General features: G+C 43.2%; 2 protein-coding genes across 13 annotated transcripts in view; one reads left to right on the top strand and one right to left on the bottom strand.

The window, feature by feature from the left end:
* The window catches only part of LOC144594466 (rho GTPase-activating protein 44-like), a 261,024-nt gene extending 255,295 nt beyond the window's left edge, over positions 1 to 5,729 (top strand). For 10 of the 11 annotated variants that reach the window (XM_078400964.1, XM_078400970.1, XM_078400973.1 and 7 more), the window contains one exon: positions 3,973 to 5,729. In XM_078400964.1, coding sequence (XP_078257090.1) covers positions 3,973 to 4,124 — 152 coding nt within the window. In that variant the 3' untranslated portion in view covers positions 4,125 to 5,729. Of the gene's footprint in view, positions 1 to 755; positions 807 to 3,972 lie in introns of all 11 variants that reach the window. The other variant, XM_078400968.1, reaches the window with a different exon arrangement.
* Positions 5,730 to 19,425: 13,696 nt separating this feature from the next.
* Positions 19,426 to 26,859, bottom strand: part of LOC144594468 (testis-expressed protein 47-like) — a 64,953-nt gene continuing 57,519 nt past the window's right edge. For both annotated transcript variants that reach the window (XM_078400984.1, XM_078400983.1), the window contains exon 7: positions 19,426 to 19,769. In XM_078400984.1, the coding sequence (XP_078257110.1) occupies positions 19,720 to 19,769 (50 nt within the window). In that variant the 3' untranslated portion in view covers positions 19,426 to 19,719. The remainder of the gene's footprint in view (positions 19,770 to 26,859) is intronic.

Consider the following 26,859-nt stretch of genomic DNA (forward strand, 5'->3'; position numbering starts at 1 on the left):
AAAAGTAATACAAAGTCTCACCAAAGTATAACATTTGAAAAATGCATTTAATTCTTTTGAAAATCAGTTTGCTCACTTTCACCCATCAAAACAAGTTAGATATGTGGAAGTATTGACGGCATTTCTGATAACCTTTGGCCCAACTATCGATCATGTGTTCACACTAGCTCAATGTTATCCCACTTTCCCACTCCCTGCACACTCGGGACAATTTGCAGACTCCAATTAACCTACAAACCCGCACGTCTTTGGGATGTAGAAGGAAACCGGATGCACCCGGAGGAAACCCACGCGATATCAGGGTGAATGTGCAAACTCCATACAGGCAGAACTCGAAGTTAGGATGGAACGCGGGTCTCTGGTGCTGAGAGGCAGCAGCTCTACCAGATACGCCATAAGTTGAATGATTCACAAAGCTCAGAAACATTTGCATACAGCCTTTAACGTCAAAGGATAATTTAGAAAATATGTATCTTTTAATAGCTGAAAACATTACATGTAGGCTTTTACATGTATAATATACTTTTTTCTTGGAGTTATTGCATTTCATAATGTCATTTTAATTTTACTAGTTTATATGTTTCGTATCTAAATGGAATGTTGGTTTCTTGCGTGTTTTTACATTTCAGCTTGGTGTTATTGATATAATTTTTACTTTTCAGTGGACTTCCTCTCGTTATTGTTTTCAGAATTCTGAACAATTTTTCTATTAATGTCTTCTTTTCCTTTTGGATGCCTGTGTTGTATTCTTGCAGCTGTTTGACAAGAATGAGTCTCTTTTGGCTAAGTGTGAGGGGGAATTTAGGGTAAGCCCTAGAAACAACCTCCCCTCTAGCACTTCAGCTAACTCTGCAACTACTTCAGTTGCCACTTGTATGTCACAACTAACTCATCTGAACCAGCCTTTGCATGAGTCTGCAGCAGAATTGCATGGCTTGATGCTGTCAGAATTCACAAGCGTATAACCAGCGATCGATCCCCTGCGCCTCTTTTAAGTGTTCTTATTTCCCCCCCTCCTTACAACCACGCAATGTACCCGAATGAATCCCTTTGATCCCATGGCTGAACAATTAAATGTAACCCTTGTTTTAACTGTATGAAATAATTTTTGCCCTGTTCCATTCCATTATTATAATTTATAAGGGATGTCATGATATTGCAGTGTGTGGATATTATCACACACTATCTAGTTTAGCTATCGCTGCATTTGTGCACTTGCGCTGCTTTGAGCCGAGTTTAAGATGAACAGAACTCACATTTTCCCCTGAGTGAAATTTAGAGCCACGTGTGATTCTGCAGGAAATAGATGTAAGGATTTATGAAATCTGTCCTGCAAGTCATGTTATAAAAATAAAATACCCAACTTGTGAGCTTTTATGCCATGACTTAGATTTAAGGTGTATTGCGAGTTTCATTCGTACATTAATCAGCTTGTAGTATAAGTGATCCGCCAGTGTAGAAATGGAAGCCTCAGCTTATGTTCAAGTGAAGACTGAGCCAACACTGAATTTTGCTCAGGTCTCTCAAGCATATCATTATCTCACTAGATTATTTGTACTTGAATTACATATGTGGTACAAGCACGTCTTGTGTTGAGGTTTTTGGCCTTTAATGAATATTCTATTCAAAACTTACATATGAACTTTAAATTTATCCAGGCACTTAAATAGATGAGCCACAGAAGGATATGGTCCAAAAATGGGCAGATGGGATTAGTGTAGATGGGCAGATAGGTCAGCATGGACAAGAGCTCGTCTCCATGCTAAAAATTATTTGACAATCCTAAATGATTTATTCCTTATGCACAAGAGGGATATTTTGTGTCTTATCATTTTCTTCTTCATTTCACTGTTCTTTACTGTGCAAAGTCTGGCTTGAACTAGACATCTATTGAGTAGTTCATAAACTTAAGAGGCTTATTTCTATGGAGTAGTTAGATACTAAATTACATTTTAATGTGCACAACACAGGTTACAGCACAGGTCTGGCTAAATCAAATATTTATGCCGTGGATTTAAATGTATTTTAATTCATTGGTTCTGATTTATGTTTTATGAGTTCAAAGGCACTGACTTAAAGTAAGAGAGATAAATGTAGGTGGCCTAGGATTAGAGAGCACAGCCTTCACATAAAAGAACGTGCCCTTAGAAAGGAGATGAGGAATTTCTTTAGTCAGAGGGTGGTGAATCTGTGGAATTCATTGCCTCAGACGGGTGTTGAGGAATCATTGGATATTTATAATGCAGAGATTGACAGATTCTTGATTAGTGCGGGTGTCAGGGGTTATGGGGAGAAGGCAGGAGAATGGGATTTGGAGGGAGAGATAGATCAGCCATGATTGAATGGCGGAGTAGACTTGATGGGCCGAATGGCCTAATTCTGCCCCTAAAACCGATGAAATTATGTCACAGGTCAATAACTACTTGAGGGAGATGGGTGGGTTATTACCTCATCAGTCTTTGCATATGTCACAGGAGATTGAAAGTTAGAAGAACGGAGGTTATTTGAAGAAAACGTGCGATGTTACTTATCAGGCTACACAAGCAAGCAAAGTTGACAAAAAATGACAATGACTGAAAAGCTGCAGTAAAACCAGGGGATTCCCGAGACACGCAGGAAATGAAAGAGGGGTTTTCAGTTTGACACTTCATCCGTAATGATCAGCCCCAGACATTAAACTGCCACGTATACCTATCCTAATTTCAGCAGGCAAATGAGTGCATGTGATTTATTGTTTTACACAGAGAGGAATAGATTACAAATCAGAGAAACTTGATAATTCACTGGTTGAGTCTCAGATGGAGTATTGAATTGAGTCTGGACTCCAAATCGGGAAGAATGTCAAAAGCTTTGGAGAGAGTCAGAAGGGCAATACCTAGAATGGAACCAGAGAGGAGAAGCTTCACTTTCATGGAGACACAAGGAACTGCAAATGCTTGGATCGTGAGTAAAACACTAAGTGCTGGAGTAACTCAGCGGGTCAGGCAGCACTTCTGGAGGCAATGCGCACCAATGTTTGGGTTGTGACGCTTCTGAAGAAGGGTTCTGACCCCCTGAGTTACTCCAGAACTTTGGGTTTCACATATGACTGCAGAAGCTAGGGCAGGTCTTAGAGGAGAGAAGGTTGGGAGAAGATCTGATGTATGTGTCGAAACCATGAACGGTTTCAACTGAATGGAAGGATATTGCCCCTACTGGCAGGAAAGCTTGGATCAGATTCAAGGTAAATGGCAAGAGAGGACATTTTTAATGCAGGGTTGGCAGTAAGTGTTAGGACGGGAAGTGGAAGGGAATTCAACCGCACAATGCAACGAGAGAGCAGTGGGTGACTGGAATGAATTACACACCTCTTTCATCATTAACTGAGGTAAAATGGGCCAATGAACCTCTTCCGTGGTCTAAGATTCAACATTTCCAGAAATCTGGCACATTTCTTATAGAATGCGAGGATGAAAAGATAATTAAGTTTCACTTTTTGACCTACATTAGAAAGAAGATTTCAATGGAAATTGGTGATAGCAAAACTGTGGTGGTGTCATATGAATTCATTTAATTTGGTTTATTTAAATCGTCTCTTAAGTATTAATTAGCTTGAAAATCTTCCTTGCTAATTTATTTGTGTACACAATTATGTACAAATATACCTTATATATATATATTACAATAATATAGGATTATGCGTAGCTGAGAAATGCACAGTAAACTGACAGAGAAGAATAAAATGATATGTATCTTGAAATGTTCTCAGCTCTGGGGTAGAAAGGGACTGAAATGGCTGGCGTTGGGTCAAAGTCCTCAAATCACTATGCACCCAATACAGAGATTGTCAGATAACCATATTGTGACATCCCTATTATTCGTCACAAGCTATTGGCACTAACAAGGATGTTTAATGGAATGTCTTTTAATATGTGTGCAGGGCCACAATTAAATTGTATCAACTAATGAATCATTTCTTTTCACTGCTTACAGATATGGGCAATCCTGATTCCTCTTTTGTACAATCAGGAGAGGTGTATGACATACTCTACACTGAACCTTCAGACCAAATGTGCACAAACTCTGTTGCAGACTTTATAGTGAGAGCAGATTCCGATGAGGAGTCCGAAAGTACTGTCCTATGACATTTGAACACTTCATGAGTGGGGCTCCGGCTGTACATACATTACATCTACAAGATCTCCACATATAACTGCAAGAAAATCTGCTTCCATTAACTGTGGCAATGGATAAATCTGTTTTGGTTTGGTAGTGGTTGTCAGCAATTGAAACATTATTTTGTTGTCTGGGATCAATGTTTTCTCTTTAAAACTTTTTATTTTAGACTTACTGAATCATTTTTCTTATGGAAAAAAAATACTTGGCCTTTCAACCTGACATTTAATTTGCTTCCTGTATTTTTCCAGAATTTTATAATACCTAATAAATAAAAAAATGCCATATCAACCAGCAATGCTTTCAGACTAGGTGTTTATGCATCCCATATGCAAGGAGATTATCTTAATGGGAATGGTAGTTCGAGATTCCACACTTGGCAAAACCTTTACTTCTTCCCAGGTAATGCATTTCTGCCGCCAGGAGGTCAGAATCTTGTGTTTATAAGTCATTCCATCGACAGATGAAATCCCTTTCCACTGTACGTTGGAATGTGCCGATTCTTAGGGAATAGATAGTTGAGCCAAAACAACATGTAAATTGCTATTGAATAGAGAAATTATCAAACAAACGAAAAAAAAATTTTTCCTTGTCTGGAGAAATCTTCAGTGCCCGGGAGATGGAGAAGGAACGCTCAGGAGATGTCACCATGCACTGTTAGTAAGAAGTTGAACTGTTCTTGTACACACCCATGACACCAGCCAGTCAAAGATTTTGACCCCCCCCCCCTGCAGTCTCGCAGTGCAGAATAGCAAAGAAAATCTATTTCTCAAAAGAGACACTTCACACAACATGAAAATGAGATTTTATTTTCATTGTAATATAAATTATAAAAGAAAATATAATTCTGCATCTGTTGTGCACATTGTAGTATATGTTTACACCATTCAGAGGAAAAATACGTTACATGCAACAACATAGTTTAACTTTTATCTGATACGGGCACCGAGCCTGACAATTGCCAATTATTCTGAAAGTAATTTTATTTTCCAGAGAAAGAGGAAGAAAGTTGTCATGATTGTACTTAAGTCTGTATGTGAATGATGACTATTACAATGGATTGTTGTGGCTGTAAAACTTTTAATTCTTATCATGCCAGAATACCTTGTATGAATAGAATTTTATTAATGTCCATGTAAATGTTGTATTAAAAAATATACTGTGTATTTAAGGGAATGGGACTAGACTGGCAATTGGTTATGTGGCTATTGCCTTCGTTAATGTACAGGATCTAATTCATTGCTGAGCGCAGTGATATTTTAAATGATCATAAAAGAGTGTAGAGTTATGAGAGAACATAATATATCTGTTATATAAACACTTGTTTCATGCATTATGTTTCACTGAAAAATATATAATTATAGTGCTTTAAACTACAATTCTTGAAATTAGAGGGCTTAGTGGCAATGTCTCAGAAATAGTGCTGATTCCCTCGTTCGTGGTTTTGTGTCTAAAACCTGAAGAAAAACTGAACTGAAAATTAAAAAAAATATTACAACATGTAGAGCAAACTTGATGTGTTCTGGAAAAAAATGTTTCAATTTCATATCAGCAAAAAAAATAAAATGTACACTTTGACAAAAATATTAATCACTCCGGTTATTATGGAAGTGTGCGAAAGATTACAATGAACGTCGATGGAGTTAAGATCCATGGTGGAGCTTAGAGGTATTAGAAACATAGAAAATAGGTGCAGGAGGAAGTCATTGAGCCCTTCATGCCAGAACCGCCATTCACCGTGATCATGGCTGATCATCCACAATCAGCAACCCGTGCCTGCCTTCTCCCCATATCCCTTGATTCCGCTAGCCCCTAGAGCCCTATCTAACTCTCGTTTAAATTCATCCAGTGAACTGGCCTCCACTGCCTTCTGTGGCAGAGAATTCCACAAACTCATAACCCTTGGGTAGGAAAGTTTTTTCTCATCTCAGTTTTAAACGGCCTCCCCTTTATTCTTAGACAATGGCCCCTGGTTCTGGACTCCCCCAACTTTGGGAACATTTTTCCTGCATCTAGCTTGTCCAGTCCTTTTATAATTTTATACGTTTCAATAAGATCCCCTCTCATCCTTCTAAATTCCAGTGAAAACAAACCCAGTCTTTCCAATCTTTCCTCATATGACAGTCCCGCCATCCCGGAGAATAACTTCGTGAACCTACGCTGCACTGCCTCAATAGCAAGGATGTCCTTCCTCAAATTAGGAGACCAAAACTGCACACAATACTCCAGATGATTTTCGGGAGGAGAAGAATGTTGGTGTTGGTGCTTTAACAGAGACTAATATAGAATCACAGAGTCATACAGCATGGAAATAGGTCCTTCGACCCAACTTCTCCATGTCGACCAAGATGCCCCATCTACATTAGTCCCACTTGCCTGCGTTTAGCCCATTATCCCTCTAAATCTTTCCTATCCATGTACCAGTCCAAATGTATTTTAAATGTTGTTATAGTCCCTGCCTCAACTACCTCCTCCGGCGGCTCGTTTCATATACCCACCACCCTCTGTGTGAAAAAGTTGGCCCTCAGGCTCCTATTAAATCTTTCCTCTCTCATCTTAAACCTATATCCTCTGATTCTTGATTCCCCAACTCTGGGTAAAAGACTATGTGCAGTCATATATTGCAAGTCCATTATAAACTGAAATTCTATGGTATCAAGAGCAATCTTTTTTACCACCAACTCAGTAGATGTAATGAAGAGACCTGTGGCATTTAAGTCCTGCCCTTGTAGATTTAAAATCAACTCATGGGATAATCAAAAAACTTAAAATTCCTTCTCACAAACTGCTTGTCCAAGTTGTTTGACAGTTTCTTGGACAAACTCTTTTATTATCAGCTGAATGATGTTTCCTTCTTGATGCAATTGGGTTGATGTATTTTTCATTTTATTTATTTATTTGTCATTCCGTTCCTTACAGCACATGCAACGAATGGGGCGAAATGGGGGGCCATCGTGCAATACAAATGCAAAACATATAGACAGGGGATTAAAGCATGTAAACGGTAAAAGGTAAAGCATTGAACCTAGAGTTTAAAGCATGTAAACGGTGAATTTAAAACCTTCAATGAGAGCAGGTAAATTATCAATTGCACATTAGATGAGATTATAAAGTGCAGAGTGCTAGGTGAAGTGCTAACCATCCCCCCCCCCCCCCCCCAACCCCCCACCCCCAAGTCAGGTGGGGCAGTTCAGTAGACGAACAACCTGAGGGGAAAAGCTGTTCCTGAACCTGGTGGATTGCAATGTGGCTTTGGTTGTGTTTTACTCCAATGAAGCTGGTAATTGATCAGATCTGAAGTACCTCTTCAGCTTCTCTTGAAGTGTGTGGATTGCGGGGAGCCCTGATGGCTGTGAACAAATGTGGATCTCTTTAATGAGATCAACACAGTCTCCTTGCTGTGGTGATTCAGTGATTCAATGCGCAAATGTAAGTAAGGGAGTGTTCCATTGGCCTACTCTTTCAAGGCTGGTGAAGACCCATTTCCTCAGCACTCTTTCCTCATTAACTGACAACTCCAAACATGAAACAATTAATTTCCCAGTTATGAAGAAACAATGAACTGCAGGTGCTGGTTTACATTAAAAAAAAAGCAAAACAAAAATCATAGAGTGCTGGAGTAACTCAGCAGATCAGGCAGCATCTCTGGAGGACATGGATCAGATCGGGGCCCTGCTTCAGACTCTAGGAAGTTCAATCTGGACCTCAGGTGCTGTCTGATTGGAGTTTACACATTCAGCCTTTGGTTCTCTGGTTTCCTCCCACATCCCAAGACATGCGTTTTTTGTAGGTTAATTGGCCTCTGTCAATTCCCCCTAGTGTGTAGGAAGTGAATAACAAAGTTGGCTTAATTAGAACCGGTCTGAACAGTTGATCGATGGTCAGCGTGGACTCAGTGGGTCAAAGGCCCTGTTTCCATACTGTAGGAAAATAACTGCAGATGGTGGTACAAATCGAAGGTATCACTAAATGCTGGAGTAACTCAGCGGGTCAGGCAGCATCTCAGGAGAGATGGCATGGGTGACGTTTCGGATCGAGACCCGAAACGTCACCCATTCCTTCTCTCCTGAGAGGCCGCCTGACCCGCTGAGTTACTCCAGCATTTTGTGATACCTTCGACATTTCCATACTGTATCTCTAAAAACAAGAAAACTAAACTTGAATCAAGATATAGTAAAGGGATTTCCCATTTAATTATTTTGTTTTCATTTGATGTTTTAATTGATAATGTGTTGATATTAGGTTCACAGGTCTATCATCATCAGGCTTTTCCCTGCTGCCCTTCTTGATAAGAACCACATTTGCCACCTCAGACTTTTGGTATCTCATGTGGCCAGTGAAGATTTCAAAATCTCACCCAGAGCCTCAGCAATCTCTCCCTTTGCCTCCCAAGGCAGCCTAGGATAGGCTGGTAGACCTGTTGCATCACAGCGCCAGAGGCCTGGTTTCGATCCTGACCTCAGGTGCTGCCTGTGTTGAGTTTGCATATTCTCTGTGTGACCGTGTGGGTTTCCTCCAGGTGCTCCGGTTTCCCCCCGACATCCCAAAGATGTAGGGTGTGTAGGATAATCAGCCTCTGTAAATTTCTCCCTGGTGAGTAGAGATAGGGTGTGAAAGTGGAATAACATAGAACCAGTGTGAATGAGTGGTTGAAGGTCGGCGTGGACTTGGTAGGCCGGAAGGCCTGTTTCCATGCTGTATCTTTCAATCAAGTTTCATCTGGTCCTTTTAGGACTCCACTACTAACTTCATGCTTTTACAATATTTTTTGATCATATGCTTCAATTTCAGTTGCTGTGAAGTGAATGCGCACTATTAAAAAATCGCCCAGCTTCTCCAGCTGGAAATGCTAAGGGCAGGGCCTTCCAGCTATTGAAACCTATCAGAGCTGATTCAGTGTCGGCACCTCCTCAGTTATCTTCTGAAGACCCGCTGCCACTAAGGTCACAGTGCTGGTACCAATGGTTCTTTAATGGTTCTTAGTTCTTCACGTATGCGCTGCTCAGTGGAATTATTTTTGCATAGCTCACACATGCATTGGTGGCCATATTTTGGTGCTATTCACACAAAGGAGAAGTCCAATGTCCAGTCCACGTACTGGAAGTACTGGAGCGCCCCGGGTCTAGGTAAGCCCAAGCTGCAGCAGGCCTCCTCTGTCGCCCTCACCGTCTTGGCCCGTGAACCAACATCCCTCCCGCTGCTGACCTTGAATGCGCTGGAGGCAATACCCCCGGTCCCTCCCCTTCTGGCCCGCTCCCTCCTTGGCTCTTTGGTTTTGGTAAAAGTGGGCACTGATCAGCTGTTCACGGCATGGGACATTGCACCAGGAAGATCGGGCTCAATCTAATTAGTACAATTATTTAACAAAGATAATGTGAATCATTTTGAACTGGGAAGAGTGCAGAGAAGATTTACGAGGATGTTGCCAGGAATTGAGGGCCTGAGCTATAGGGAAGAGGTTGGGTAGACTAGGACTTTGTTTCTTGGAGTGCAGCAGGATGAAGGATGATCTTATAGAGGTGTATAAGATCATGAGGGGTATAGAAAAGGTAGATGCACAGGGGAAGTAAGAACCAGAGGACATAGCTTTAAGTAGAGAGGGGAAAGAATAGGAACTTGAGTGGCAACCCTTTCCACACAGAGGGTGGTGAGTATATGGAACAAGCTGCCAGAGGAGGTTGTTGAAGCAGATTTAGTTTAGTTTAGTTTAGTTTAGACATACACCGTGGAAACAGGCCCTTCGGCCCACCGAGTTCACACTGACCAGCGATCCCCGCAGATTAACACTATCCTACACACACTAGGGACAATTTACACATACACCAAGCCAATTAACCTACATACCTGTACGTCTTTGGAGTGTGGGAGGAAACCGAACATCTTGGAGAAAACCCAAGTGGTCACGGGGAGAACGTACAAACTCTGTGCAGACAGTAGCCATGGTCGGCATTGAACCCGGGTCTCCGTTGCTGCAAGCGCTGTAAGGCAGAAACTCTACCGCTGCGCCACCGTGGTACTAAAACAATATTTAAAAGACATGGAGAGAAAAGGTTTAGAAGGATATGGGCCAAACGCAGGCAGGTGGGACTAGTATGGATGGGGAATCTTAGTTGGCAGGTGCACGTCTGCTAGCCTCTAGACTGCTCAACCTCGCCCTATAGCTCAGGCCCTCGAGTCTTGGCAACATCCCTGTAAATCTTCTCTGATTGTCTGATTTAAGGTTCTCTCCTGGTTTGCAAGCCTGGCTGCAGTCCTAGAATCATATCATTGTTATAGCAGTGAATGTGTTCTCTTAGCCCACTGGGCTTCTGCTAGTTCCCAATAGGAAATTGTGTCTTGTCACGTAGTCCTATTCTCTCCCAATGTCCATCCAATGATAGCCAACACTTTATAAAGTATTTGTGTGTAGGAAGGAACTGCTGATGCTGGTTTACACTGAAGATAGACACAAAATGCTGGAGTAACTCAGCAGGACAGGCAGCATCACTGGATAGAAGGAATGGGTGACGTTTTGGGTCGAGACCCTTCTTCAATATTTAGTTGACTGTAAGATATTATTGCCCAGGCATAGATTAGGGATATATATATGCATGTTACTTCCTCAGTAGATACAGCTACATGTAAATTGGATCATGAAGCTCAGTTTTGTTTCCAAAATCTAGTTGACCTATTGTAGCCACATCAACAATAATTTCCAGGTAAAATTACCTCGGATTAGAAATTGGAACAACCACTTGCGTTCACAAACCTTTTAGATAACTCACACTTTTCAGCACAGTAGCATTGCAGGATGTCCCAAATCCAACCTTTGGTACTGCCTGTGGAGTTTTCATATTCTTCCTGTGACCGCATGTGTTCCTCCTTGGTGCTCCTCTCTCTTCTCACATCCAAACGATGTGCTGGATCGACAGCATGACAGACGAAGAAAGTGCTGTCCAATTTCTGGGGAAATACTAATTCTTTAGACTCTGGTGATGATCTTGGTGATAGTGGTGATAGTGGTGATAGTGGTGGCGATAGTGATGATAGTGGTAATAATGGTGATAGTGGTGATAATGGTGATAGTGATGATAGTGATGATAGTGGTGATAATGGTGATAGTGGTGATAGTGATGATGGTTGCGATAGTGCTGATAGTAGCGATAGTGGTGGCGATAGTGGTGACAGTGCCGATATTGGCGATAGTGGTGATAGTGATGATAGCAACGATACTGGTGAAAGTGGTGATAGTGATTGTGGTGGTGGTGGTGGCAGGAAATACTATTTCCCCAGAGTGCCACAACGGTGCAGCAGTAGAGTTGCTGCCTCACAGTGCCGGAGACCCGGATCCGATCCCAACCTCGGATGCTGTCTGTGTGGAGTTTGCACGTTCTCCCTGTGACCGCATGTGTTTCCGCACACATCCCGAAGACATGCAGGTTTGTAGTTTAATTTAGTTTTGTTTATTGTCGCGTGTACCGAGGTACAGTGAAAGTCTGCTTGCGATTTAGTCAGTGGAAAGACTATGTATGATTTCAATCAAGCCGTCCACAGTGTACAGCTACAGGATAAAGGGAATAATGGTTAGTGCAAGATAAAGTCCAGCAAAATCAAATTAAAGATAGTCTGGGGATCTCCAATAAGGTAGATGGTAGCTCAGGGCTGCTCTCTAGTTGGCAATAGCCTGATTTTTCAGGTCAGCTTTCTTAAGGGATTGGACAGGCTAGATGCAGGAAAAATGTTCCCCATGTTGGGGAGTCCAGAACCAGGGGTCACAGTTTAAGAATAAGGGGAAGGCCATTTAGGACTGAGATGAGGACAGACTTTTTCACCCAGAGAGTTGTGAATCTGTGGAATTCTCTGTCACAGATGGCAGTGGAGGCCAATTCACTGGATGTTTTCAAGAGAGAGTTAGATTTAGCTCTTAGGGCTAAAGGAATCAAGGGATATGGGGAAAAGCAGGAACGGGGTACTGATTTTGGATGATCAGCCATGATCATATTGAATGGTTCGAAGGGCCGAATGGCCTACTCCTGCACTTATTTTTTATGTTAATTGGCCTCTGTAAATTGCCGCTAGTGTGCAGGTAGTGGATGCGACAGTGGGATAACATAGAACTAGTGTGAACGAGTGGTCGCTGATTGGTGTAGACTCAATGAGCTGAAGACCCTGTTTCCATGCTGTATCTCTAAAAATTAGTCCTCAAGTCAATAAAGAATTACCTGTACAAATCAAGTTTGTCATGTTATAACAATAAAAATAATAACCTGTAGAAACAAGGAATTGCAGATGTAGAAGAGTCCCGACCTGAAACATCACTAATCTATGCTCTCCAGGGATGCTACCTGACCTATAAAGCTGAAGTTACTGAATGGGTCAGACAGCATCTCTGGAAGAAAGGAATGGGAATTCTTCAGATGAAGGGTCTCGACCTGAAATGTCACCGATTCCTTTTCTCCAGAGATGCTGTCTGTCTCACTGCTTTTTATGTCTATCTTCGGTTTAAACCAGCATCTGCAGTTCCTTCCTACACACGGTACCTGATCCATTGAGTTACTCCAGCATTTTGTGTCTTCCTAAAATAATTACCTGTGTTTGTCTTGTAATAACAAACCTAACCAACAGATGGCAGTGCTGTGTGCTGTGCCAGTCTGAGGGCACTTTAACATGATGTTGACAGTGGCATTTATGATTCCACTGGCTAATTTGGTCATTTACTTTGAGTGGCAGAAATGAGTAACTTCCCAGGAGTTAACATACTTGTAATTATTTCTGTAAATAGTTGCAATTCCCAAAAACTTATTTTTTAAAGAACTTCACAGTACAATAAACCCTCGTTGTTACGGACTTCTATAATAACAGATTTTGGTTGTAGCGGACTGACTTACAGACCTTCACTGCCAGGCTGGGCTACCAACGCCACCCGGCCCTGCCGCCTCCCTGGTCTATCCTGCAACGCACCACCACCTCCACCAACACCCCAACACCACCACTATCACCAAGGCCCTAACACCACCACCTCCACCAACACCCCAACACCACCACTATCACCAAGGCCCCAACACCACCACTATCACCAAGGCCCCAACACCACCACATACACCAACACCACCAACACCACCACCACTATCACACCAACACCACCACCAACACCACTATCACCAAGGCCCCAACACCACCACCAACACCCCAACACCCCAACACCACCACCATCATCACCACTATCACCACTATATCACCACCATCATCACCACTATCACCACAATATCTCCACTATATCACCTCTATATCACCACTATATCACCACTATATCACCACTAACACCACTATCACCATCACTATCACTACTATATCACCACAATCATCACTATCATTACTATCACCATCACTATCACCACTATATCACCACTATCACCACCACTCTCACCACTGTCACCACCACTCTCACCACTGTCACCACCACTCTCACCACTGTCACCTTCACTATCATCACTACTATCATCACGAAGGTATTTATTCACAAAATGCTGGAGTAACTCAGCAGGTCAGGCAGCATCTCGGGAGAGAAGGAATGGGTGATGTTTCGGGTCGAGACCCTTCTTCAGACTGATAGTCTTCTTATACGACTATCATCACTATCACCACTATCACCACTATCACCACTATCACCACTATCCAGGGCCGAGGAACGGCCCTCTTGAAGGTGATTTCTTTGAAATCAGTTGCGTTTTAATTACTTTATATAACTGCACACAAACGCAGCAGAAGAGTGGGGATAATTGGTGTCATTGTCAATCAGGCTTGCTGCACCACTGGAAACACTGATTTATTTACGTACACAATTTACATGCCACTGTCTTTCACTCGCTGCATTCCCGCAGGGAAATAGTTCTGTCTTCTTAAGCAGAGGTTGTTGCAAATTTTGCTTCCTCCTCATATGAAATACTGTAGGTGAATTTTTAAAGTTGATAGTCTTTGTTCTTTGTGTGATAAACTGCCTGCTGTACGTCACACCTGCAGCTACCTACTTCCCGCTCGTTCCACTGGAGTTGCCAGTTATTTATTTTTAAACAGACAGTGAGTTCACAGTTCCGCTTAAGGTTCCCCATTGCAGTTCCCATTCCCATTACAATGAGAGAGCTGTCCTGAGCTAATATCTGCCTCATTGGAGACCCTTGGGCTATCTTTGATCGGACTTTACTGGACTTTACCTTGCACTAAACGTTATTCCCTTATCATGTATCTGTTCACTGTGGATGGTTCGATTGTAATCATGTATTGTCTTTCCGCTGACTGGTTGGCACGTAACAAAAGCTTTTCGCTGTACCTCGGTACACGTGACAATATACTAAACTAAACTAAATTAAACAGAAGGAAATTGGACTATCCACTTTAAACTCTTTTGGTTTAACATCTTCATGTATATTGAGCTTGAATACATTTTCAATGTCCAGATCAATGAGTGAAGATCTTTGGCACCAATTTATACTGGTGCTTAAATGTATTCATTGGCTTGCCTCTCCCTCCCAGTTCAATATTCTCCTGTCTTATCATATCATATCATATACATACAGCCGGAAACAGGCCTTTTCGGCCCTCCAAGTCCGTGCCGCCCAGTGATCCCCGTACATTAACACTATCCTACACCCACTAGGGACAATTTTTACATTTACCCAGCCAATTAACCTACATACCTGTACGTCTTTGGAGTGTGGGAGGAAACCGAAGATCTCGGAGTAAACCCACGCAGGTCACGGGGAGAACGTACAAACTCCTTACAGTGCAGCACCCGTAGTCAGGATCGAACCTGAGTCTCCGGCGCTGCATTCGCTGTAAATCAGCAACTCTACCGCTGCGCTACCGTGCCGCCAAGTCTTCCAAACTTCCCAGATCTCCCCGGGCTCTGACCTTTCGCACATCCCAGTGCTTCCTCACACCACCAGTGCAGGTATCTTTTCCCTTCCTGGGCCTGGGTTTGGGTTGCTTCACTGAAATCCATCCCTAAAGGAAAATATCAAAGTCTGAAGAAGGGACCCACGCAAAACATCACATCTCTATGTTCTCCATAGATACTGTCTGACCCGCTGAGTTACTCCAGCACTTTGTGTCTTTCTTTGTAAACCTGCATGAGGCGGCGCAGTGGCACAGTGGTAGAGTCGCTGCCTTACAGCGCCAGAGACCCGGGTTCAACCCTGACTACGGGTGCTGTATGGAGTTTGTACATTCTCCCCGTGGGCACATAGATTTTCTCTGAGTGCCCCAGTTTACTCCCACGCTCCAAAGACGTGCAGTTTTGTAGGTTAATTGGCTTCAGTAAAAATTGTAAATTGTCCCTACTGTGTAGGATAGTGCTAGTGTATGCGGTGATCGCTGGTCAGTGCGGACTCAGTGGGCCGAAGGGCCTGTTTCTGCGCTGTATCTCTAAAGTCTAAAGTCTAATTGACTTCTGTAAATTGCCCCTAGTGTGTAGGACAGAGAACTAGTGGATGGTTGATTGATGGTTGGTGTGGACTCAGTCTAAAATCTAAAGCAGCTGTAAAGTTCCTTCTGTCTCTCTTTAAATATCTGCTTGTTGATAAATAGTTGTCAAATAATTCTAATCTGGTAGTAGAGTGAGTTGTGTCTCCACCAACACGATAAATGGATGTATTCTGTTTCTTGTGTAGGAAACAGAATACTTGTTTAAATCGAAGGTACACACACATGTACGAAGGTACATGCTTGTTTAAATCGAAGGTACACACAAAATGCTGGAGTAACTCAACGGGTCAGGCAGCATCTCGGGAGAGAAGGAATGGGTGACGTTTCGACCCGAAACGTCACCCATTCCTTCAAGTCAAGTCAAGTCAAATTTATTTGTCACATACACATACTCGATGTGCAGTGAAATGAAAGTGGCAATGCCTGCGGGTTGTGCACAAAAATAATTACAGTTACAGCATATAAATAAAGTTAATAAGTTACTAAACATAGCACAAAAAGTGTCGACAAAAATTTAGTCTCTGGGGTTATCAAAGTTTACAGTCCTGATGGCCTGTGGGAAGAAGCTCCGTCTCATCCTCTCCGTTTTCACAGCGTGACAGCGGAGGCGTTTGCCTGACCGTAGCATCTGGAACAGTCCGTTACTGGGGTGGCAGGGGTCCCTCATGATCTTGCTTGCTCTGGATCTGCACCTCCTGATGTATAGGTCCTGCAGGGGGACGAGTGTAGTTCCCATGGTGCGTTCTGCCGAACGCACTACTCTCTGCAGGGCCATCCTGTCCTGGGCAGAGCTGTTCCCAAACCAGACTGTAATGTTGCCGGACAGGATGCTCTCTACAGCCCCAGAGTAGAAGCAATGAAGGATCCTCAGCGACACTCTGAATTTCCTCAGTTGTCTAAGGTGGTAAAGGCGCTGCTTAGCCTTACCCACCAGTGCGGCAATGTGCGTTGCCCACGTCAGATCCTCTGCGATGCGAACTCCCAAGTATTTGAAACTGCTCACCCTATCCACAATAGACCCATTTATCTCCAGTGGCGTGTACGTCCTTGGATGTTTAGCCCTTCTGAAGTCCACAATCAGCTCCTTTGTTTTAGTGACATTCAAGAGGAGGCTATTGTCCTGACACCAGAGTGCCAGATCAGCCACCTCCTCCCGGTAGGCCTTCTCATCGTTGTTGGAGATCCGGCCCACCACCACAGTGTCATCAGCAAACTTGATGATGGAGTTTGAGCTGAACCTGGCCCTACAGTCATGTGTGTACAGGGAGTACAGTAGGGGGTTAAGGACGCAGCCCTGGGGGGTCCTATGTTCAGGGTGAGGGAGCTAGATGTGTGTTCCCCCATCCTGACCACTTGGGGCCTGGCAGTGAGATGCTGCCTGACCCGCTGAGTTACTCCAGCATTTTGTGTCTACTCTGTTTCTTAATGTGTGCACTTTTTCCCATAGAGTTCTTCAAAACAATATGTAAACCATCCAACTAATCGAGTAATGTGATCATTCTTCCAGTCACCAAAGGACCAAACCTTTCATTGAGCCTTCACCTCAGTCTTCATCTGTTCATGATCCCATCTAATTCCTCATCTGGAATAAAACTCATGTGTACGCCTGAGAATAAAAGGACGTACCTTTGGAAAGGAAATGAGGAGGAATTTCTTTAGTCAGAGGGTGATGAATCTGTGCAATTCATTGCCACAAACGGCTGTAGAGGCCACGTCATTGGGTATTTTTAAGTGGGAGATTGACAGATTCTTGATTAGTAAGGGTGTCAAGGGTTATGGGGAGAATGGGGTTGAGGGGGAAAGATAGATCAGCCATGATAGAATGGTGGAGTAGACTTGATGGGACGAATAGCCTACTGCTGCTCCTATCACCTCTGAACTTATGAAAGATACAGCATGGATACAGACCTTTCGGCCCACCGAGTTCATGCTGTTCATCGATTACTCTCTTACTCCCTGTTCCGATGATGGAGAGAACAGATGTTTGGGATAGTAAATGGGGTACAAATCGAGTGGGCTTCTTTGCCCATGATGGCACTTCTACGGGTGCACAGTAAAGAGCACATTGACTGGTTGCCTCACGGCCTGGTTCGGCAACTCGAACGTGCAGGAACGAAGAGGATTTCAAAAAATGGCGAACACTGCCCAGTCCATCACGGGTACTGACCAACCCTTCATCGACGGGATCTACAGGAGTCGCTGCCTCAAAAAGGCAGCAAGCTTCATCAGAGACCGACACCACCCTGGGAAACTGACAAAGGTAGAGCCCACAAACAATGGCACTGTTGACAAAAGGTAACAATGTATTAACTGAGGTACAGGGAACTGCAGATGCTGATTTACAAAAGAAGACACAAAGTGCTGATGTAACTCAGTCAGGTCAGGCAGCATCTCCGGAGAACATGTATCGGTGATGTTTTGGGTTGGGACCCTTCAGACTGATTGTTGTAAGGGGGGGGGGGGGAGCTGGAAAAGAGGTGGGGTGACAGGACATGGTCTGGTAGGTGGATGCAAACAAGGGGGGATTTGTAAGGAGATGGTTAGACAAGGGCCAGAGGTGAAAAGGCAAAAGGCTGTGAGATAAGGAGAAATGTGAAGCCAGAGGAAGGAATATTGGTGGAAGGGGATGGGGGGAAGGGGAAAGGGAGGCGGGATGGTCGGAGAAACGTGTGCGCATCAGGGGGGCAGAGGGGAAAGGGATCAACGGCATATGTTCGGCATGGACATTGTGTGCTGTAGGGCTCGTTCCTGTGTTGTACGTGGAACATAGAAATGTACAAAAACTGGAGCAGGCCCTTCAGCCCACAATGTCTGTGCCGAATATGATGCCATGCTAAACAAATCTCATCTGCCTGCACAAGATCCATATCCCTTCATTCCCTGCACACCCATGTGCCCATCTAGAAGTCTCCAATAAGCCACTATCATATCTCCCTCCACTATCACCCCTGGCAGTGTGTTCCAGGTGCAAACCACCCTAGCGGTTGTAAAAAACGTACTCTGCACACCTCCTGTAAACTTTGCCCTATTCGCCTTAAGGTTATGTCCTTTAGTCTTTGATATTTACGCCTTGGGAAAAACGTTCTGACTGTCTGCCCCATCTATGCCTCTCATAATTTTATATACAGGCCCAACGCCGATTTTTCAGCAACTGGTGGCCTGGAACCGCCTTTAATCCGGACAGAATTACGAGAGTGCACTTGAAATCCCCCCCGGAACTAGGTTAAATGCTTTACGTTGTACCGTTGACATGCTATAATCCCCTGTCTATATGTGTTGTATTGTATTGCACTGTCTAACTGTATCGTACTGTATCGTATTATCATATCATATATATACAGCCGGAAACAGGCCCCCTCGGCCCTCCAAGTCCGTGCCGCCCAGCGATCCCCGCACGTCAACACTATCCTACACCCACTAGGGACAATTTTTACATTTATCCAGCCAATTAACCTACATACCTGTACGTCTTTGGAGTGTGGGAGGAAACCGAAGATCTCGGAGAAAACCCACGCAGGTCACGGGGAGAACGTACAAACTCCTTACAGTGCAGCACCCGTAGTCAGGATCGAACCTGAGTCTCCGGCGCTGCATTCGCTGTAAAGCAGCAACTCTACCGCTGCGCTACCGTGCCGCCCTGCACTGTCAACCCCTGTCTATATGTTTTGGATTTGTATTGCACTATGGCCCCCTTAAGGCACTCTGTTTCATCCCATTCGTTGCATGATCTGTAAGGAGTGGAATGATAAATAAACTAAATAAATAAATAAATAAAAATAATAAAATAATCTATTTTTTATTTCCATTTTTTTATTTTCGCATTTTCAATCTGACAGTGATTTTGATGACTTTCACTTTATTTCAACCTTTTAAAATAATTTGGGTTCTTTAAATTGTATCGATCACAGTAATAGGAACGTCTCCGAATCGTAGCCATGACATATGTACCTAGTATTATCTTAATCCTTTCCAATTTTTTCCCTTAACAATTCTTAGACCGCACCGCACTTCCTGTTTTAAGAAACTGCAAGGACACCGTCAGTCAGCAACTTAAATACGCGACTTTCTCTGAAGGAGGAAACAGCCCATCTCTCACAGGCCCCATTATTGTCTTTTGGCTGGCAGCATATTTTCCAGTGTTGGCCACACAAGTTCTGAAAAAGAGCACATTTACGTTAGAAAACAGTGATTTATCACATCATGTGTTATAAAGCTACTGTAGAATATTCCAAATCATGTTTACTGAATGAATTTAAGAGGTAGCGAATCTTTAGCACACAGTTTAACAAAAGCTAATATGCCATCATTTATTTATTTATCTATTTATCTATTTATTTATCTATCTATCTATTTGTTTATTTATCTATTTATTTATTTATTTATCTATTTATCTATTTATTTATTTATTTATTCATCTATCTATCTATCTATCTATTTATTTATTTATTTATTTATTTATTTATTTATCTATCTATCTATTTATTTATTTATTTATTTATTTATTCATCTATTTATTTATTTATTTATTTATCTATCTATTTATTTATTTATTTATTTATTTGTCTATTTATTTATTTATTTATTTATTTGTTTGTTTGTTTGTTTGTTTGTTTGTTTGTTTGTTTGTTTGTTTGTTTGTTTGTTTGTTTGTTTATTTGTTTGTTTGTTTGTTTGTTTGTTTGTTTGTTTGTTTGTTTGTTTGTTTGTTTGTTTGTTTGTTTGTTTGTTTGTTTGTTTGTTTGTTTGACTTATTTATTTGCCCACTGTTCAGTTTAGAGATAGAGCACAGAAAGAGGCCCTGTGAGTCCGCGCCAACCAGCCAACCCTGTAGACTAGCACTATCCTACGCACTTGGGACAAGTTACAATTCTTACCAAAGCCAATTAACCTACAAACCCGCACGTCTTTGGATTGTGGAAAGAAACCGGAGCACCCGGGGAAGACCCACGTGGTCACGGGGAGAACGTGCAAACTCCGTACAGACAGCACCCGCAGTCAGGATTGAACCCGGTTCTCTGGCGCTGTAAGGCAGCATCTCTACCGTTGTGCCACCGTGCCACCCTTCTTGTGGCTTTAACCCTATTTTCTGAGAAAATGCTCCCACTAGTTCTGAGATCTATAACACATTGTAAATTGCCTGACCAAGCACCAATGGACTAACACTAAAGCCAGATTATCTTGAAGTGCAACAGATAATCGCTCCCCTGGTTTCTCTGGATGTGATCCTCATGTTATTATGATGGCGTTCCAAGGATTGGGAGGAGCGGGAGAGGGAGACAAACCAGCTCCATGTGGCTCTACGCCATATCGCTGCCGGGAAGAGACATCTTAAGGTAACCCATCCTCCAACTGACATGGCTGCATTGAAAGGACATCGGGAGCAGATGTCACGTCTGCTCGGTCAGCAGAGGAAATCACTACGGCATAATAAACAGTGTATTTAGTGCATTGTAAATCAATACAATATTCACTTCATTAGCGTTCTGGTCGAGAACGTCTATTATTTAGCAGTGAGGCTCTAAAGATAACGTCTTCTCAGATAATTTCAATAGATTAACTTTAACAATTTTAATAATCAAACCCTAAAGTTGTGTGTACTTTGGCAGGCAAGTGCCAAGTGGAAACACCGTGGTTTCCATCTGTTTAACTATTGATTTTAAAACGCTTTAACATGGCATGTAATTCTGTGAAGCGCTAATCCAGGTTTAAAAAGTAAAACTAACAACACTCGTGTTCCAAAAAGCATTCATGGTAATTTTCAGCAGGCATGGTTTTGTGTTTTCATTGGGAAATTGTCTCAGAGATTAATCCTCAGAGTTTTGAGGTTCTAATCCCGATTTTAAACGTAAAACTAACAACACTCATGTTTTAAAATGCATTCGGGGTGATTTTCAGCAAGAATGGAGGTGTTTTGATTGGAAAATTGTCTCGAAGATTAATCCTCATAACTGCAGGAAACTACGGTGCAGATGAATTAATGGTGGAAATAATTACAATCAATCCGGGCAGTCAGCTGTGCACACAATAAGACTTCTGCTCTGTAAGAGGAAAAGCCATTTGAAAAGCTAATTCTGAAAGGGCATCCGTCGGCTGTGAATAAAGTGCCCTCGTTTTAGTCTATAATCACTGCCATTCAGCGAGTCCGCACATCATTATAGTCAAACATGGGAGTTCTTGTTTTTGTAATGCTCTAAATGAGGGTTTCTGCTTTGGGGGCAGCTGCCTGCCGGCAAGCAAACAACTGTGAATCTTCTATTAAATCTTGAAAAGCAAATGTCTGTTATCCCCGCTTTGTTGCGGCCTTCTATCTGTGCCGTGCCCTTCCTGCTGGGCCAGTCTGCCGGGGTGATTATACAATCACTGCCATCAATACCGTCATTTCTGTGCAGAGGGAGGCCGCCAGCTGCTGCCGCTGGGGCCTTTTGCCCATTTTTCCTTCCCACACTGGAGATTCTTGCAGAAGAGCTCATCAAGCATTCAGCACCCGCCCGCTCCTTCTTATCCCTGCTCCCGTCCGTCAGAAGATTCAGAAGCTTGAAAGTACGCACCACCTCACTCAGGGAAGGCTTCTTCCCCTGGGTTATTTGGCTTCTGAACAGTTCTTCAATAAGCTAGGGTGCTGTCCGATTCACCTCTACCCCATTGTGGACATGGACTTTGTCTATGGAACTGGTGCACTACAATGTTGAGAACTATATTCTGCACTCTGTATCTTCCGCTTTTATCTTGAGTTTTACTTGATTGTACTTATGTATAGTATTATCTGCCCTAAGATAGACACTAAATGCTGGAGTAACTCAGCAGGACAGGCAGCATCTCTGGAGAGAAGGAATGGGTGACGTTTTGGGTCGAGACCCTTCTTCAGATTGAAAGGTCTCGAGCCGAAACTTCACCCATCCCTTCTCTCCAGAGATGCTGCCTGTCCCGGTGAATTACTCCAGCATTTTGTGTATCTTTGGTGTAAACCAGCATCTGCAGTTATAATCCTACACGTATTATTTGACCTGACTGGATAGCATGCAAAACAAAGCTTTTCACTGTACCTCAGTACCTCAGTACCTCAGTACCTCAGTACCTCAGTACCTCAGTACCCGTGGCAAGAATAAACCTAAATCTAACCCGAAAAGCTCCATGAAAGTCCTTGAAGAAGTATCTTGACCCAAAACGTCCAGAGATGCTGCCTGACCAATTTAGTGTCTATCTTCGGTGTAAGCCAGCATCTGCAGTTCCTTCGTACACATCTACACGTACAGCTGTTAGCTGCTCCAACAGGGTGCATGATGAAGGCAATTACTACCATAAAGCCAGAGCCGATAATGCATATCTAGAGTAGATTTGACGTAATCCTCGGAATATGTTACAACAGCCAATCTTACATTATGCATGCTGGGCAGTTCTTGTTAAACCTCATTATTTCTATAAATATATTGTTATTTCAACATGCAAAATGAAAACATCAAGGACAGTTTAATTTGGTCACTTTCATGCCTGGATGTAAAGAGCATGATTTAAGGTCGACATTGTAACAATATTCCAAAATAGCTAGAGAGACTCAAGGAATTGCAGATGCTGGAATCTTGACTAAAACTGCCTACGGGATCTCCTGGTTGATATCCATTTTAACTCCTTTTCCCATTCCCACACTGACCTTTCCGTCCTGGGCCTCCTCCATTGCCAGGGTAAGGCCACACGCAAACTGGATGAACAGCACCTCATATTCCACATGGGTAGCTTACAACCCAACGCCATGAACAATTAATTCTCCAATTTCAAGTAACATCCCCTTCCCCTCTTCTCTTCCCTGTGCCCCCCCCCCAACTCGGTGAGCTCCCATTTCCCCCATTATCCCGCCCCCTCTTTCTTTTCTCCCATCCTTTCCACTTCTATTCCTCCCTCTGGCTTTACATTTCACTCCTCTTCTCTCCTTCTGACACCCTTTTATAGTTTTTTACCTCTAGACTATGTCCACCCATCCGCCAATAAACTCCACCTATGCCCCTCCACCGATCACTTGCCAGGCTTTGTCCTGCCCCCCCCCCCCCCCACCGCCTCCCTTCCAGCTTTCCCGCCCCCACTGCAAACTGCAATCAGTCTGAAGAAAGATCCCAGCTCAAAATATCACCTTTCCCTTCATCCATTCCCTCCACAGATTCTGCCCACTGAGTTACTCCAGCACTTTGTGTTTTACTGAAATAGATAACCTGGTCTAATTTAACCACCATTACAAGAGATGCTGCCTCAAAAAGGCAGCCAGCATCATCGGACGTCCACACCACGCTGGCCACACTCTCATTTCACTCCTGCCATCAGGAAGAAGATATAACAGCCTGAAAACTGTAACGTCCAGGTTCAGGAACAGCTTCTTCCCTACAACCATCAGGCGATTGAACACTACAACCTGCCTGACCCACTGAGTTACTCCAGCATCTTGTGTCTACCTTCAATCTAAACTACAATCTGCAGTTTTCTTTCCTACTAAACCTCCAAATGGGCTCTGAACTGTTTAGACTTGGGGACATTATTTTTGAATTTGCTATTTATATTTCTTTTTTATATATACTAATTTTTAATGTGTTTTACAGAGTACTATGTTTACATATCTGTTGTGCTGCTGCAAGTGAGAATTTCATTGTTCCGTTTCAGTACATGTGACAATAAAACACTCTTGACTCTTACGTAATTCAGGGGTCAAAGTATTACTCAAAGGATGTCCCTGTAATTAACTTGCAAATCATTTAAATGCAAATCAATGGAAAACAGTTTCAACAAAGTAAGCAAATGTTCTGGGCCTTGGAGAAGAGATACTGGATTGTGGAGAAACTATTTTTATTTTTGCAGCTGATTGATTGACACAATCTTCCTTGTTCCTGAGCGTTCAAGTTGCTAAACTAGTCCGTGATGCGACCAGTCCGTGATGTGACCAGTCAACATGCTCGCTGCTGTACAGCTGTAGATGTTCAAGAGAGTATTTGTTAACATACTGAGTCTCCACAAGTACAGGCATTGATGGGCTTACTTCAGTATTGCTTCAATATGTTGGGTCCAGGGCTTGAAATATTAACTGTTTCTCCCTGCATGAATGCTCCTAATCTATTGCATGTTTCCAGCATCTTCAGTTTGCTGTGGACACAAAATGCTGGAGTAACTCAGTGGGTCAGGCAGCATTTTGGGAGAGAAGGAATGGGTGACGTTTCGGGTCGAGACCCCCCTTCTTCAGGCTGATGTCAGCAGAGGGGACGGGACAAAGATAGGATGTAGTCGGGGACAGGGAGAATGGTGGGAGAACTGGGAAGGGGGATTGTATAGAGAGGGGACGTTTGCTGTTGGATTTCCAATATCTGCAGCTTTTTTGCTTATCAATTATTGATGGAAAATGAGCACGGCAGCGATCTGTGGCCATACAATGCATTGTCTAGAAGAATACTCCGAACAGTTATGTTGATGCTTCTAAAATGTTGGCCTTTAACCAATTTCAAAATGCTGGCATGTTACTAATCAAAATCACTTCAAGGGGCAACGTTATGCATTTTAGCTTAGAAATGCAGAAAATGACGGAAACACTCAGCAGGTTGGGCTGCATCTGTGGAAAGAGAAACCGAGCTAATGTTTCAGGTCAAAGACCTCCCAACCTCGCTAGTCTTTAATCTAAAATGCTAACTCTGTTTCCTTTCCACAGGTGCAACCTGATCTACTGAGTGTTTTCTGCATTCTCTGCATTAATCTCAGGTTTGCAGCATCTTCAGTTTTTTAAATTTTCTTTTGTTTTCTTTTTAGGTTGCCTGCCAAACTGTGAAATTCAGTGCCGTCTACTACAGTAAGTAATATTTTTATTAATGAAAATCAAAGGCTTTCCTGAGCACAGAGTAATTTGTTTATTTGGTGAGAAGTAATTAGTAGAAACTTAGCCAAAAGAAAAGTTGTCTATGTGGAGTTTGCACATTTTCCCTGTGTTTCCTCCGGGTGCTCCAGTTTCCTCCCATATCCCAAAGTTGTGTGGGTTTATAGTTAGGAAGGAACAGCAGATGCTGGTATAGGAGCATAGAGGTCCTTCTGCAGTTGTACAGGGCCCTAGTGAGACCGCACCTGAAGTACTGTGTGCAGTTTTGGTCTCCAAATTTGAGGATGGATATTCTTGCTATTGAGGGCGTGCAGCGTAGGTTTACTAGGTTAATTCCCGGAATGGCGGGACTGTCATATGTTGAAAGACTGGAGCGACTAGGCTTGTATACACTGGAATTTAGGATGAGAGGGGATCGTATCGAAACGTATAAGATTATTAAGGGGTTGGACACGTTAGAGGCAGGAAACATGTTCCCAATGTTGGGGGAGTCCAGAACAAGGGGCCACAGTTTAAGAATAAGGGGTAGGCCATTTAGAACTGAGATGAGGAAAAACTTTTTCAGTCAGAGTTGTGAATCTGTGGAATTCTCTGCCTCAAAAGGCAGTGGAGGCCAATTCTCTGAATGCATTCAAGAGAGAGCTAGATAGAGCTCTTAAGGATAGCAGAGTCAGGGGGTATGGGGAGAAGGCAGGAATGGGGTACTGATTGAGAATGTTCAGCCATGATCACATTGAATGGCGGTGCTGGCTCGAAGGGCCGAATGGCCTCCTCCTGCACCTATTGTCTATTGTCAATATTGTCTATTGTCTGGAGTAACTCAGCATCTCTGCTGTCTGGCCCGCTGAGTCACTCCAGCTTTTTGTATCTATCTTGGGTTTGGAGTTAATTGGCCTGTGTAAATTGCCCCTTGTGTGTAGGGAGTGGATGTGAAAGTAAGATCCTGGCGAGTCGCGGCCACATCCCGACAGCAGGCCTGGCTTGCCCAGCCGCGGAGTGGGGAGAGGGAAGCCACCGAGCCCGGCCCAGTTTGCCCCCCGGAGACCGGGCACCGGAGAGGAGGTGGAGGAAGACGGCAGCGGACGCTGGACAAGGGCCGGTGAGTAAAACCGGGTGGTCTTACCTTCCATACCCTCATGTCCCCGGGGCATGAAGGTTGAAGATGGCCAAGAGAGGAGAGGGGCGATGGTTCACGTGTTGACCAGATTTAGGCGACGGCTCCAATGGGCCTTTACGACCAGCTGTAGACCGTGAAATGGCGCCAAAACCTGGCGACTCTTGCACGTAGACTCAGTGGGCTGTTTCTATGCATTACGTACTTAACCGGGGATTGCACTTGTGTATGGCAATAATCTTACTGATCAGTAGGCAAAAAAATAATCTCCCTGTACCTTGGCACATGTGAT

The sequence above is a fragment of the Rhinoraja longicauda genome, chromosome 6 (assembly GCF_053455715.1).
Source record: "Rhinoraja longicauda isolate Sanriku21f chromosome 6, sRhiLon1.1, whole genome shotgun sequence".
NCBI classification, from domain to species: domain Eukaryota; kingdom Metazoa; phylum Chordata; class Chondrichthyes; order Rajiformes; family Arhynchobatidae; genus Rhinoraja; species Rhinoraja longicauda.